The sequence below is a fragment of the Bison bison genome, unplaced genomic scaffold (assembly GCF_000754665.1).
Source record: "Bison bison bison isolate TAMUID 2011002044 unplaced genomic scaffold, Bison_UMD1.0 scf7180017864491, whole genome shotgun sequence".
Taxonomy (NCBI): Eukaryota; Metazoa; Chordata; class Mammalia; order Artiodactyla; family Bovidae; genus Bison; species Bison bison.
The window spans coordinates 438,614-452,730 of record NW_011495050.1 but is presented as its reverse complement, the minus strand read 5'-3'; the positions used below and the strand labels follow the sequence as shown (position 1 = coordinate 452,730).

The 14,117-nt window shown below is 39.4% G+C and overlaps 1 protein-coding gene across 1 annotated transcript in view; it reads right to left on the bottom strand.

The window, feature by feature from the left end:
* Positions 1-590: 590 nt before the first annotated feature.
* Positions 591-14,117, bottom strand: part of STMN2 (stathmin 2) — a 57,239-nt gene continuing 43,712 nt past the window's right edge. The window contains exons 4-5 of the mRNA XM_010863393.1: positions 10,271-10,462; positions 591-1,940 (exon numbers count right to left, since the gene is read on the bottom strand). Coding sequence (XP_010861695.1) covers positions 1,881-1,940; positions 10,271-10,462 — 252 coding nt within the window. The 3' untranslated portion in view covers positions 591-1,880. The remainder of the gene's footprint in view (positions 1,941-10,270; positions 10,463-14,117) is intronic.

The following is a 14,117-nucleotide window of genomic DNA, read 5'->3' as shown; positions in this document are numbered from 1 at the left end:
AACTTGGCTTGTTAGCATGCCTATGGATGACAGCCCAGTTTGCTTATTCATAAGTCTGTGTGGTTTCAATTATTTATGATTTTCTGCTAGAACTGGATGTGGTTCCTTTGGTCCTGCAGGATCCATCTGGGTCACTGACAGGCCCCCTGCTGTGTCCATGTGTGCAGTGTGTTTATTGGCAGTGCAAAATTTAGCAGTGTGGCGGGGAAATCGCATTTTAACAGGCTGCGGAAGGTGTCCAGTGGCCGCGTGGGAGAATGTGAGGCTGTGCCAGGAACCTTCCAAGCGCTTTGAGAGGGGGTCTCTTCCGTAGACTTACTGGTCTGAAACCGTGGTGTCTCCTTCAATCTTGACTGTTTTCAAGGGGAACAGATTGAAGACTTCTCCCGCTGTGTTGGGCTGTCAGAGGGAGAGAGAAAAGTGACGCTTCCTGCTGCTCTAGAAGGGAAGTGAATCAGCAGGGGCCCTGGTTTCCTTCAAACTCTAATTATTGTCTGTTTCTGAGACCGTCTAATCCAACAGCCACACTAGTAAAATCTGAACTTCAGGGTCAGACACACAGAAGGGCAAGAGAACAGACCAAACCTGTATTAGTTCACAGAACTCCAATTCTTTATTAATCACAGCTTGCTCACAATGACATACAGGAAAATAGCACTAATGAAGAGTAAATATGCAGGCAGCAACCTTCAGGAGTTGGGAGTTGGGGGAGAAACGACTTCAAAACTGCGATAGGTACTCACGGTGGGTATTTGGTGATTCTCTTAGTTGGCACAAATGCCCTGCCTAGCCCCCTTGACTGCATCAGCCCTCACAGATGGAATAATTTTTTTTTTTTGGCAGGATTGCCTCACACTGGGGAAGAAAGACCAGCTTAAGTGAAAATCCGCAGTGTTTTTGATTGTGTTTGCGTGTGTGTTTGAATGCAACAACCAGCTCACAGTTTCCAAGTGGAAAAATATTCAGTAGCATCATGTACTTGTACTATAGGTAAGAGCTTAAAATGAACATCATCAACCATGGCATCCACAAATAAGCCACCTGACACATTAATTCATTCCATCAAAAGAACTTAAACTAGAGAATTAAGCCCACTTCATGAAAAGCAATTTCACGGCTGCTTGAACCATTTGGGTTGGGATCTGTGTTCAGCACTTTAAAAGGTTCAGCTTTTTGCTTCTACCCAGATTGATCTCAGATCTGTCTTTTTCATCCATCCCTTTCTAAAGCCAAAGCACATTTGTAGCACATAATCCAGTAGAAGCAGAAGTAAATGCTATGAGTAGTGGTGTTACTTAGCCTGGTTTTGTAGTTTCTAGGCAGTTAGTAGATTATGAGCGAACAAATGTGGTGGTTTGTGTGGAGTTATAATACCGGTGATCGAAGTATGGCCTCAGTCAAGTCCAAAGATTACCAAGCTGTCTAGGTCATTAGGCAATGGTGGGTTTCTAGCACCAAAGACTGTCTACTGACCTCATTTTTCTGTTGGAATGTAAAGGGCAGGGAATGGAGTCAGACGTGGGGAGCTTCCAAAAGAACAGACCTAGCAAATTCATTTGAGTGGAAAGACACAACATCGAAAGCCTGTTACAGGGCATGTACGATTATGAAATAACTTGCATAATGCAATACTTGTATTTTTTAACAAAAATGTAAGTATTTACAAAATAAGATCCAAGGTATTTTTTAAACATCAAGCAAAACATTCTGCAAAGAGACCGCATTGATTTTTTTTTTTATTTTTGATTCTGTTTTTTGTTTTTTATAATGAGTTCTTTTTTAAACCATGTCATACATTTCCCATACTGATATCGCATGATCCATTATAATATAGGCAGGGGGGTTTACTAATGGTGGGGCGTGCCATACCCTCTGTCGCTTCAGCCAGACAGTTCGACCTGCAGCTCCTTGTTCCTGCGCACCTCCGCCGCATGCCTCTCCTGAAAAACACCAGAGAGTAGACATCACGCGCCTCGTCCACAGAGAAGCAGGAGAGCCCGCCCCTCCCAGTAATTTACATACTACGGGCTTGACAGAAAGTAGCTCCTCCTCCCCCACCCCAACCTCCTTCCCATTTAGTGTCTACCTCTGCTGCTGCTGCTAAGTCGCTTCAGTCGTGTCTGACTCTGTGCGACCCCATAGACGGCAGCCCATCAGGCTCCCCCGTCCCTGGGATTCTCCAGGCAAGAACACTGGAGTGGGTTGCCATTTCCTTTAGGAGACAACTTTCTCATTTCACAAGAAAGTAAAACATGGCATCCAATAAGCGTCATGTCACAGAAGACCATGGAAAACTAATAGTGTCTATAAAAAAAAAAACTATCCCTGTATTTGATTAAAATAGTGACCAAAAGATCACATGATTAAGACAATTTTCTTTTTCATTTTTTTTCTTTTTTGAGAGAATTTTGACTCTCAGGACTACTGTCTGAATCTAGCGAACAGCAATGAAATACCATACAGTCTCGTCTGTCTTTTAAAAAATTTGTCCCTGTATTTGATTAAAATGATGACAAAACGATCATATAGATCATATAGTTAAGAGAATTTTGACTATTAGGACTACTGTATAAATTATCAGAATAGCAATAAAATAGCACACTGTTTTCTCTATGATTTTTGATGGTCTTTTTCCTTTTCTCTAACACTTTAAGGGATTTGTAACTGCCAGTGGACACTTTGGGAGGATGAGATGTAGGAAGAAGACCCTATGTATGCTTCCTAAATTCTTAACTCCTTAATCAAAGTCTTTCAAAACTTGAGTCGTCCAAATGACCTCTCCAACCTCACCCTCTACTCTTTTCCTACACCTACTTGATTTCTTCGTTTAATGGAATTGTCATGAGATATTCAATTGTTGTGATTCCTAGTCTCTCATCGCCATCTGTCAGAAGACTCTTTAAATCCCTGTAGTGGTTGTCTCTTTCTTCATGAAGATTTTCATTAGACTGAAAACTGTCTCACTTTCCATTTGTAAATGTGCATAAATCTCTTTCACGGGGCAGCCATTTTATTCTAACCTGTACTTTGGGCATTGCTGCTCCTGTTTCATCTGCTGTCTTTGACAGGTGCTTATTTAGAAGTTCCCTGAGGGCCAGGGCTGTATTTTTTCACTTTTGTTCCATCTGCAGGGCCCAAAAGAGTGTTTTGCGTATGTATATGATCAATGAATGTTTGTTTACATGAGAAACTGAGTGCTAAACTTGACTTGGGAACTAAACTTTCTGAGGAGGGAGTTGATAGGCAATGTGGAATGCTATTTTTGGTACATCGTTCTTCTAAGCACATGGTTTTGCCTATTATTGTCTATTTTCTAAGTTATGTCTGACTCTTTTGGGACCCTGTGGACTGTATCCTACCAGGCTCTTCTGTCCATGAGATTTTCCAGGCAAGAATACTGGAGTGCATTGCCATTTCCTTCTCCAGGGAATCTTCTGGAAACAGGGATTGAACCCACATCTCCTGCATTGGCAGGAGCCAATGAGCCACTTTACCACTGAGCCACCGGGGAAGCCCCTTGTCCATTATAGGGGCTAAATAAGTGTTGGTAGATATAGCTAATATTCTAAATAGAAAAATAAATGTTGATAATGATATTAGTATTTTTCAATTTTAATTTAGTCCCTTGCCTATTATAGGATCTAAATGTTTATTAAATTAAAATAGAAAATGATTATTATTATTATGTATTTTCTATTTAGAATATTATTTATATTGCTGTTTCCCCCCTGTAGCTCCAGAAATTTCTTGTAGCTCTACAAATTCCTTTAGAGGTGATGACCTTGACCAGCCATAAAGTAAATCTTATCATTAAGCTCTATCGATCTCAAGAAGTCTTTGCTTATAGGTTCTTTATAATACTAAGCATTTACTAGTCACTTAACATGTACCAGTTCTGCATAAGTACAGATTTTACCTGTATTAATTCCTTTGATCATCACAACAATCCTGTGATGGAGACTCTATTATGGTTCCCATTTTACAGATGAAGAAATTGAGGCACAAAAAGACTAAGCCATTTGCCCAAGATCACATAACCAACAAGTAGCAGAGCTGAGACTTAAACTCAGAGAGCCTGGCTCTGCAGCCAACCCCACCCCTCAACCACTGCTATGTAGTTTTAGTGTGAGTGAGCAGAGAAAATTTTATAGTTGTGTGGAAAAAAATGTGTCGTTTCAAATGTAGGTCCTTGGAGAAAAAGGCATATATATAGCTATACATTTCCTTCAAAAATACAGAATTACAGTAAGCAGCAAGTTGATTCTAGAGAAAGAGTTTAAAAGCAATTTTATGTAATTGGTTTAAATGAGCTTTTTGTCTGCACTCAAAAGCCATGAAGAGAAGGGGAAAAAAGCATGTATAGAGAAATCATGTCCTGTTTGGAAATGTCAAGGGGGAATTAGCATGGATGCAGCTGACTCTTCTTTTTGTTCTGCTCTGATGAGGAAAAAGATGCTGTAAAATCTTTTTCTCATGCAGGAAGAAACTAATTAGTAAGAGCTCGGTTCTGACAAAAATTGAGAAAAAGCTCAGACCATCACTATGCTAGGAAAAAAAAAAACCAGCCTCAAGTCTAAAGATTCATATAAACCCAAATTTACAATATAACAGGAAAGATTATAATTAGTATTATTAGGCTCCTTTGGAGCACACTTATTACTCAACTTAAAAAATTAGTTGTAAAGAAATAGATTTTGCCATAGGAGAGAACAAACATAATCTGTGAACTGAAGAAAAAAGAAAAACAGGAAATTTAAAGGCTGTGCTCCTAGGGAGAATATTGTTTATTTTCAGGTATTTTAGTAAATCTGTTATTTGAAAATTTTATATTCAAATCATCAAATACACTTAAAATTGTAATGCAATTCCATATAAAAATGTGGGAGAATCAAATGGAGATATGCAGTGGGCTTGTCATTTTCAGCAGTCTGTTTTTTCAATCAGCAAAATGTTGGTAATTGTCTATAAGACCTTCTAGAACTAACATCCCCAAAAGATGTCCTTTTCATCATAGGGCACTGGAATGCAAAAGTAGGAAGTCAAGAGATACCTCGAGTAACAGGCAAATTTGGTCTTGGAGTACTGAATGAAGCAGGGCAAAGGCCAACAGAGTTTTGCCAAGAGAATGCACTGGTCGTAGCAAACACCCTCTTCCAACAGCACAAGAGATAACTCTACACATGAACAACACCAGATGTTCAATACCAAAATCAGATTGATTATATTCTTTGTAGCCAAAGATGGAGAAGCTCTATACAGTCAGCAAAAACAAGACCAGGAGTTGACTGTGGCTCAGATCATGGACACCTTATTGCCAAATTCAATCCAGTCTGCTTACTGTGAAGAGTTGGCACAAGTTACATTTTTAACTTAGCATAAACGTCCGGAGTCAGAGAGACTTGTTCAGACTCCAAAGTCCTTAGCTTTGTGATCTTGACCAAATGGCTTGATTTCTCTAAGGACCGGGTTCCTTAGATGTGAAATGGGGATGATTACAATATTTCCTTCTGGAATTAAATTCCATAGTATGTGCCAAATACCTGGCTTACAATGAGAAATCAATGAAGGTTAGCTTTGATCCTCTTTTTCCTTTCATGATTCATTTATAAGACATATTGCATAGGAAATAGTTACATAGATGTCACTCATGACTCAGAATGACAAAAAAACGCCCCCCAAACCCAAATATCAGATGAGAAGGATGAAAGGTTACAATAAATGGAAATTGATAATGGTTGAAATCTCTACCTAGTTATATGTTATCAAAATTACTTCTGAGATAAAGAATCACAGAATCTTACTCTCTTAAAATCTTTGTATCTTTTTAAACTAAGTCATATTAGTAACACCATTATCACTAAGATAGTAACTATTATGCTTTCACTTGACCTTTCATCCATTGTTAGAGGTGAAAGTATCAGTTACATCGAAACAGGCTCATTTCTATACTTTGTGGTTGAATAAGTTATAGTAGTTGTCAAGGAAGTCTGTTTTCTTTTCTTTTTTTCTCTTTCACTCCTAAACACCTAAAACTCCTTCAGTATTTGTTACAAAGTTTCAGGCTGGGAGGTCTTGGCATTGGCTAGTGAATGACTCAGTAAAATTTTGAAACCAAGATGTCTTACAAGTTGGATTAAGAGAAGAATTCATCAAGATTCAGTAGAAATCTTCTTAAATGACCTGCTAGGTGAGTTAGTAGTCCCCATTCCCTCCATGTTCTTTATCCAGTCTCCTAAATCTAGCTATCATCTATGTTGTGTTGTTTAGTTGCTAAATTGTGTCCGACTCTTTTGCAACCCCATGGACTGTAGCCTGCCAGGCTCCTCTGTCCATGGGATTTCCCAGGCAAGAATTCTGGAGTGGGTTGCTATTTCCTTTCCAGGGGATTTTCCAGATCCATGGATTGAACCCACATCTCCTGCATTACAGGCAGATTCTTTACTACTGAGCCATCGGGGGAAGTCTTAATGAATATATGCCTTAAATGATTAGATCTGCCTTAACTGATTTTTCATGATTAACTATTCACTCCAGTTCCTGGTTGGGTTTGATAACAAAGCTGCTACTACTCATGGTGCCTAATGTGTCAAATGGTGAGCTTTCTGAGGGATATAGTCTAGTGCATGAGGGGAAGAAAAAAGTGTTGGGTGAGGGAGAAAGAGTCTCTTATCCTTTCTGCATGGTGTTCCCCGTCCCCCTCTTTTTGAGAAATAGAAATTCAAAGAATAAAAACATTTTCAATTTCACCTCAGTGTTTGTCATAATCCCCAGGTACATTATTGTGTCCTGGGCATGACTGTTTATATCAATTCAAGTGACAAAAACACATCAGCCGACTGTAGGTCTTTGTGGCTCAGGTATCTTTTTGTCCACACCCTTGTCACTTGATTCTTGTCTGTATAAGTGGGAGCGTTAAGAATGTAGTGCTAAGGAAAGAGAAATGGAAATTTTAGAAAGAGTAACATTGAAAACTGTACTGAGCACGAGGCTAATATGTGTCATAATATATGTTTGGTAAATGTAGCATCATTACAACTGCATTTATTATCATTAATAATTCTTAAGCTAATGATTAATAATCATGAGGGTAAGTTCTCATACAGGAGATAGTAGAAATTGTGGGGGGCAGGAGGAATCCTCGGAAAAGAACAGAGAGAAAAGAAGGACCATGAGCTAAATTGTGTACATATGCATTGATGTGTATGTATGTATTCAAAAATATTTGTGGAGTTCTTCCTCTGTGTCAAGCAACATTCTAGGTGCTGCGTTTTCAGTGGTGAACCATATAGACACAGGATTTCCCTACATATTACTTACATGTTGGTGCTTTTATATTTTTATAGTTGCTCATTTATTCAATAAACAAATAGTCATATATGTAAAAAAGAGTGTAACATTATTCTTTGAAGAAAGAACACTTTCATGGAACAAAGATGAAAATATTTCGAGATAACTTATAACAAGAAAATAAAACATTTAAGAAGTCTTTAACTCAGAGTTTAACTCGGGCTAAATACAAGTGTCTACTTTGTTGCTGTTTGTTGTTCAGACGCCAAGTCATGTCTGACTCTTTGCAGCATGCCAGGCTTCCCTGTCTTTCACTATCTCCCGGAGTTTGCTCATGTCCATTGAGTTGTTCATGTCCAACCAGTGTCTCCTGGTAAGCTTTGAAAATAATGCTGATCTCTGGGTTCTGCCCCAGATGATTACATCAGAAGGTCTCATTTAAAAGAGCTCATCAGGAAGTTCTAAAGTGCAACTGGAATTGTTTTTGTTTTAGGCTTTCAGCTAAAGGCTTTGAGGGGCTTCCCTCTTGGTAAAGAATCCTCCTGCTAATGCAGGAGATGCAAGAGACGTGAGTTGGATCCCTGGCTCAGGAAGATCACCTGGAGAAGGAAATGGAAACCCATTCCAGTATTCTTGCCTGGAAAATTCCATGGACAGAGGAACCTGGTGGGCTACAGTCCATGGAGCTGCAAAGAGCTGGACATGACTGAGTAACTGAACACGAGCATAAAGGCTTTGAGCTAACATGCCTGGGACTCTGAGAGGTTTGTGGGAATTCATGAGCGAATGACACGGAGGACACCATTGTAGCCACCACTGAGGGACAGGCTCTGTTCAAATACTCAGTTCAGTTCACTAAGGAGGAGGGGGGCTGAGGGCTGGGTGGTAGGCAGATTGTTGCAAAACCTCATGTGGAATTTTACCACATCTCTTGGCTAATTGGTAGGGCCAGGGAAGACTGTCAAAATGGTGGGCAATTAAAATGTATAAAAGGCACTTAGTGTGGTCACCTCATGACAACTTACTAAGTACCATTTCAGTAATGATCATCTTTTGTGGGAGACTACAGAAGAGCTTATGTTATATTGGCAGTTTCATACACTTTCAGTATTATTATTGACCCTTTTTTTTAAGTTCTAACTTCACTGTAGTAATTTCATTCAGACAAAAGGCTAGATATTGGCCATAATAAAAAATTTACTTTTTCTTATGTTAGGAAAAAGGAAAGTAGTTTTAGTATATACAAACACATATACCATATGCAAACAAAAAACAGTGTATTTAAAATACATCAAATGGAAGTAAAGTTGGTATTCTGTAAGGAGTATCTCCACTTTACTAAAAAGATAACAGATCTCGGCAAGTGTCACTAGCCATGGAATAAGGGAAAATGTGGCCTTACATATGATGTGAGCTGCATAATTCAGCACAAGATAGAATGCTGTCAGCTGAGATTTATATCAGAACAGACTACAAACCACTAGTTTTCAGACTTGGCTGCATACTGGAATCATCTGGAGAGTTTAAAAAAAAATAGGGTTGCTTGAGTCCCACCCATGGAGATTCTGCAGCTTGATGTGAAGAATACTAATAATTCCATGGGCTCAATATTTATAGGACAAACTGTATGTATTCATGCATATACGTATGAATGTATGTTCGTCTGTATGGAGGAGCCTGATTCTGGGTGACAGTGGTAAGACAGAAAAAGGAGCTGGCGGAAGGGTGTGGGTGGGTGAAGATAAATATGCAGAGAAAAACAAATTGCCCATTAAAAACCAACACTTCTGGAAATACTAGTTAAATATGCAAATTTTATGACCTCTTTTACAATTGAAATCAAGAAGGATGTGCTGTGTGTTCGAGTGTGTGTAATTAAAAAAAAAACAGTAATGCTCCTGGATTGCCGTGGAGTGATATAAATCTTGTACTTGAGATTAGAGGTCTAATTGCCAATCCTGGATAAGATCAGCATGCCCCATTCCTAGCAATGCCGTTTTATTTTATTTTTTTAGGGCCTATGATGAGAGATGAAGGTTGACTCATAATTATCCTGAATAAAAGATATTATAGTTCTGAGAGAATAATTTCCAGAGGATCTCCAGTACTGCTCATCCTGACTGATGGGAATGGCCATCGTATATTCAGACTGATGAGAAGAAAAATACCAGGGTGCCAGATCTGGAGGTAATGAACTTCCTCTACTAGTTTTCCATGGTTTTTTGTTTGAAAGTTGCTCAGTCGTGTCTGACTCTTCGCGACCCCATGGACTATACATTTCATGGAATTCTCCAGGCCAGAATACTGGAGTAGGTAGCCTTTCCCTTCCTCAGGGGATCTTCCCAACCCAGGGATTGAACCAGGTCTCCACATTGCAGGAAGATTCTTTACTGACTGAGCCACAAAGAAAGCCCAGTTTTCCATGTAGATTTTCCTACAAGGGCTTTCCACTGTTCATAAATATTCTGTCCTCTTTTGACAAATATATTTTTCCAAACCTATGGAAACATGTCCAAATATATTTTGACAATAAGTTACGTATTTAATATTATATATTAATTAAACATTAGACCAAATATTAAATATATTATTTTGTATTATTGTTTTATAATAATATTATTTTTAAAAATATTCATTATATTATTGATATGTATTATTGTTTATATAAAATAGTTAACATTTCCAATTTTAATATTTTTCCAGTAGGTGAGTTTCTAAGATTTGTACTGAAGCCTCATATACATTTGAAAAGCAGGAATCAGCCTCCCTCAGTCTATTCAGTACTGGAAAACCCGAGAGAATTCCAGCTGTAAGTCACACTTACATTCCTCAACCACATTGCAGAGTGGGAGACACTGCCCATGGGGTTAGGTGCCTTCCGCACCTGCAGCAGAGTTTAAGTCTCTGATGCCTGGTATTTGAGAATTCACTCGCTGTGTGTTGCATATGAATGTGCATCTGCTCGGTTCTATGTTACGATTACCTTTTCCTGCAGACGTTCAATAATAGCAGCTAGATTCGCCTCACGGTTCTCCTTGATTTGTTCCATCTTCAGGATCAGCTTCTCCTCTGCCATCTTGCTGAAGTTGTTGTTCTCCTCCAAAGCCTTCTGGAGGACCTCTCGCTCGTGTTCCCGCTTCTCCGCCAGTTGTTTCAGCACCTGAGCCTCCTGAGACTGGGGAAGAGAGACACAGCCATCTCAGAATCACCCAGACACAAACCTGGCCGAACAACCACTGATTCAAAAAAGCATTCTTTTCAAATGAATAGTGCTTCTAGCCTTGAGCATTATTGTCAATTTCCTTCTCATCTTCACACCTTTGAGTTTTCTATAGAATCAGTGAGTTGGGAAGAGTGGTGAGCTGAATTTTCAGCTGTGAGTCTTTTGAAGAGACTTTTAAAGAAGGAATTTAACCCTGCTGAAAGAGTTCTTGTTTTTGTTTTAATGAGTTGCTGCTAAGCGTCTATGTAACTGGGAAAGCTGTAACCAATCAGTGGATGACAACATCCCTGGAAGCCTGCGGAAACTAGGTGAGGACTGGGGCGAGTTCCCGTCTTTTCCCTGCCTCATTGTTTTGATCAGCTGTAGGCTCCGCCCTGCAACGAGCCTTTCAGCTTTCCCCGGTAAAATTGTCAAATTCTCTTTCTTGTTTTATTCCATGCCTACCTCCACCCTTTCTTCCCTTGCACCAAACTGTCTTTGGAGACTTGTGAATACTGCAAACTTCATGGCCATGTGGCCACAGACAACAGAAAGTCCTTTTATGGACCCGTCTTGAACATGCCAAAGCCACGTGGGTCATCTTTGAAACCCTGAGATTGCTCAGGGATTACAGAAGAATCATCAGAGCCCTGTGTACCCCATTCCCACACAGCCCCCACATTCTGTGCACTGTAATTCTCCTGCAGCATCAGGAAGCTGAATGGTTCTGTATGTTAATCATCACAGGGTGCTTGGTAAATATGCAGAGGCCTAGTATCCACCTCAAGATTCTAACTCTGTGGTTCCTTGGTGAGACCCAGGAATCTATATTTTTGATAAGCATCCCCTGTGATTGTAATGCAGGCAGTTCAGACTACTTTCTGAAAAACACACTGGCATGGGCTTTGGTGTCAAGCCTGTGTTTCAGTCCTGTGTTGGTTGCCCTGGATACATTAATATCTTTCCACATTCATCTTTTCCTCCACAATCAAGCAGCTAAGAGAAGCCTTACCCAAGACTGAACTATCCAGGTTTAAGACTAAATTATTACACATTCATAATTCTGGGATAATTCCTTGGGATCAGTTGGTCCTCTGAGGTGAACCTTCATAGGAGTAATTGTAAATGTGAATATCTAAACAATGGTAGATCAAAAAATATTCCATGGGCTAAGTATTGATTACCATTAAAAACATTAATAGACATTTCAGTTGATGGGAGTGCTTGTGGGACCTTACTGGAGAGCTTTTGATGTATAAAAGATATGAATTCTGAGAGGGGAAGAAACTTCTCTTCAGATAAAATTCTACAGGAACAGTAAAATCATATAACCTTAAGAGTCTTTCCGGATGTGTTTGACATTTACCAGGAATATGTCTAGTGACTCACTGGACATTAAATAGACAGTTTTGGGGACTAGCCCCACTTTTTGGTTTAACCCCATAGTAGTTTCCTGACATCTTCAGTAGACCCAATTTCATTCTTGCTGTGTTACAGCTTGCACAAATCTAATATGAAAAATGATAAATATTAATAGAAATTCAAGATCTAATGGAACCCTTCTGGAATCCTTCTGGAAGAAACAAAAAATATTTTCTAGTTTATTCATCTTCCTGCCTCTAGGTGGGACTATTGGTAAAACATCCTGCATTGATTTTGCTTATCTCTTGCTACCAGGATTACAGAATTGCGACACGGGGCAAGGGAGACTGGCTAAACGTGTGTGTGTGTTTCAAGTTTCTCTCTGAGAGAAGTCTTCATGGGATTATTATTTTATTGTATTATTATATTATTTTATTTATTTATTATATTATTATATTATATTATTATTTTTTTTGCATACTGGTAAAGATAGTACCTGTTTCATAGGACTCTTTGCCAGCATCAAATGAAACAATGTTTGCAAAGTATTCAGCACAGTGTCTCATATCGAGTAAGTTAGTGCTGAGCAAATGGAAGCCATTATTATTGAAAGTAAAACTCAAAACACACTGTGACTGGAGCTGATGGCAACTGAACTTCCTGCTACAACTAAACCCAAATGTAGAATCTTGGTTATTTCACATGTTCAGGATATTTGTTCCAATCCCTTTAGTTGTCACCAGTTAGTGGACTCCAGTGTCCTCGTGGTGCCAGCCAGCCCTTCCCTAACTCCTTTGTCTGCAGTACACTGAATGGGGCTGTGTTGATAGGAATTGTCACAGTTGAGGAAGTACCACAAAAAAGTAAGAGGAAATGACTTGGATTTTTCATTTCAGAAAGTTCATTCAATCTATATAACCTCCAGTCCAGAAAACCTTCAGAGAAGGCAATGGCATCCCACTCCAGTACTCTTGCCTGGAAAATTCATGGATGGAGGAGCCTGGTGGGCTGCAGTCTATGGGGTCGCTAAGAGTTGGACGCGACTGAGCGACTTCACTTTCACTTTTTACTTTCATGCATTGGAGAAGGAAATGGCAACCCACTCCAGTGTTCTTGCCTTGAGAATCCCAGGGACGGGGGAGCCTGGTGGGCTGCTGTCTATGGGGTCGCACAGAGTCGGACACGACTGAAGTGACTTAGCCTTAGCCAGAAAACCTTGTAGAGGGAAAGAAGTCTGGGTTATCACAAAACTTGGATGCAATGCATCCAAGAATTAGAGATAAGTTGAGGGCCTTACATTTCTCTTGTATTGGGCAGAAAACCATGTGGCAGCTTCAGGAAATCAAAGAAAACCAAATCAATCAAAATAAAGCAAAACAAAGCTTAACTTTTCAAAATCCACTACAGCAGTGGTTTTAGATTGTATTCCTCTGATATCATGGACATCATATGTATATATATATATATATATATATATATACACATGGACATCACCAGATGGTCAACACCAAAATCAGATTGATTATATTCTTTGCAGCCAAAGATGGAGAAGCTCTATACAGTCAGCAAAAACAAGACCAGGAGCTGACTGTGGCTCAGACCATTGTGAACTCCTTATTGTCAAATTCAGACTTAAATTGAAGAAAGTAGGGAAAACCACTAGACCATTCAGGTATGACCTAAATCAAATCCCTTATGATTATACAGTGGAAGTGAGAAATAGATTTAAGGGCCTAGATCTGATAGATAGAGTGCCTGATGAACTATGGAATGAGGTTTGTGACATTGTACAGGAGACAGGGATCAAGACCATCCCCATGGAAAAGAAATGCAAAAAAGCAAAATGGCTGTCTGGGGAGGCCTTACAAATAGCTGTGAAAAGAAGAGAAGCAAAAAGCAAAGGAGAAAAGGAAAGATATAAACATCTGAATGCAGAGTTCCAAAGAATAGCAAGAAGAGATAAGAAAGCCTTCTTCAGCGATCAATGCAAAGAAATAGAGGAAAACAACAGAATGGGAAAGACTAGGGATCTCTTCAAGAAAATCAGAGATACCAAAGGAACATTTCATGCAAAGATGGGCTCGATAAAGGACAGAAATGGTATGGACCTAACAGAAGCACAAGATATTAAGAAGAGGTGGCAAGAATACACAGAAGAACTGTACAAAAAAGATCTTCATGACTGATAATCACGATGGTGTGATCACTGACCTAGAGCCAGACATCCTGGAATGTGAAGTCAAGTGGGCCTTAGAAAGCATCACTA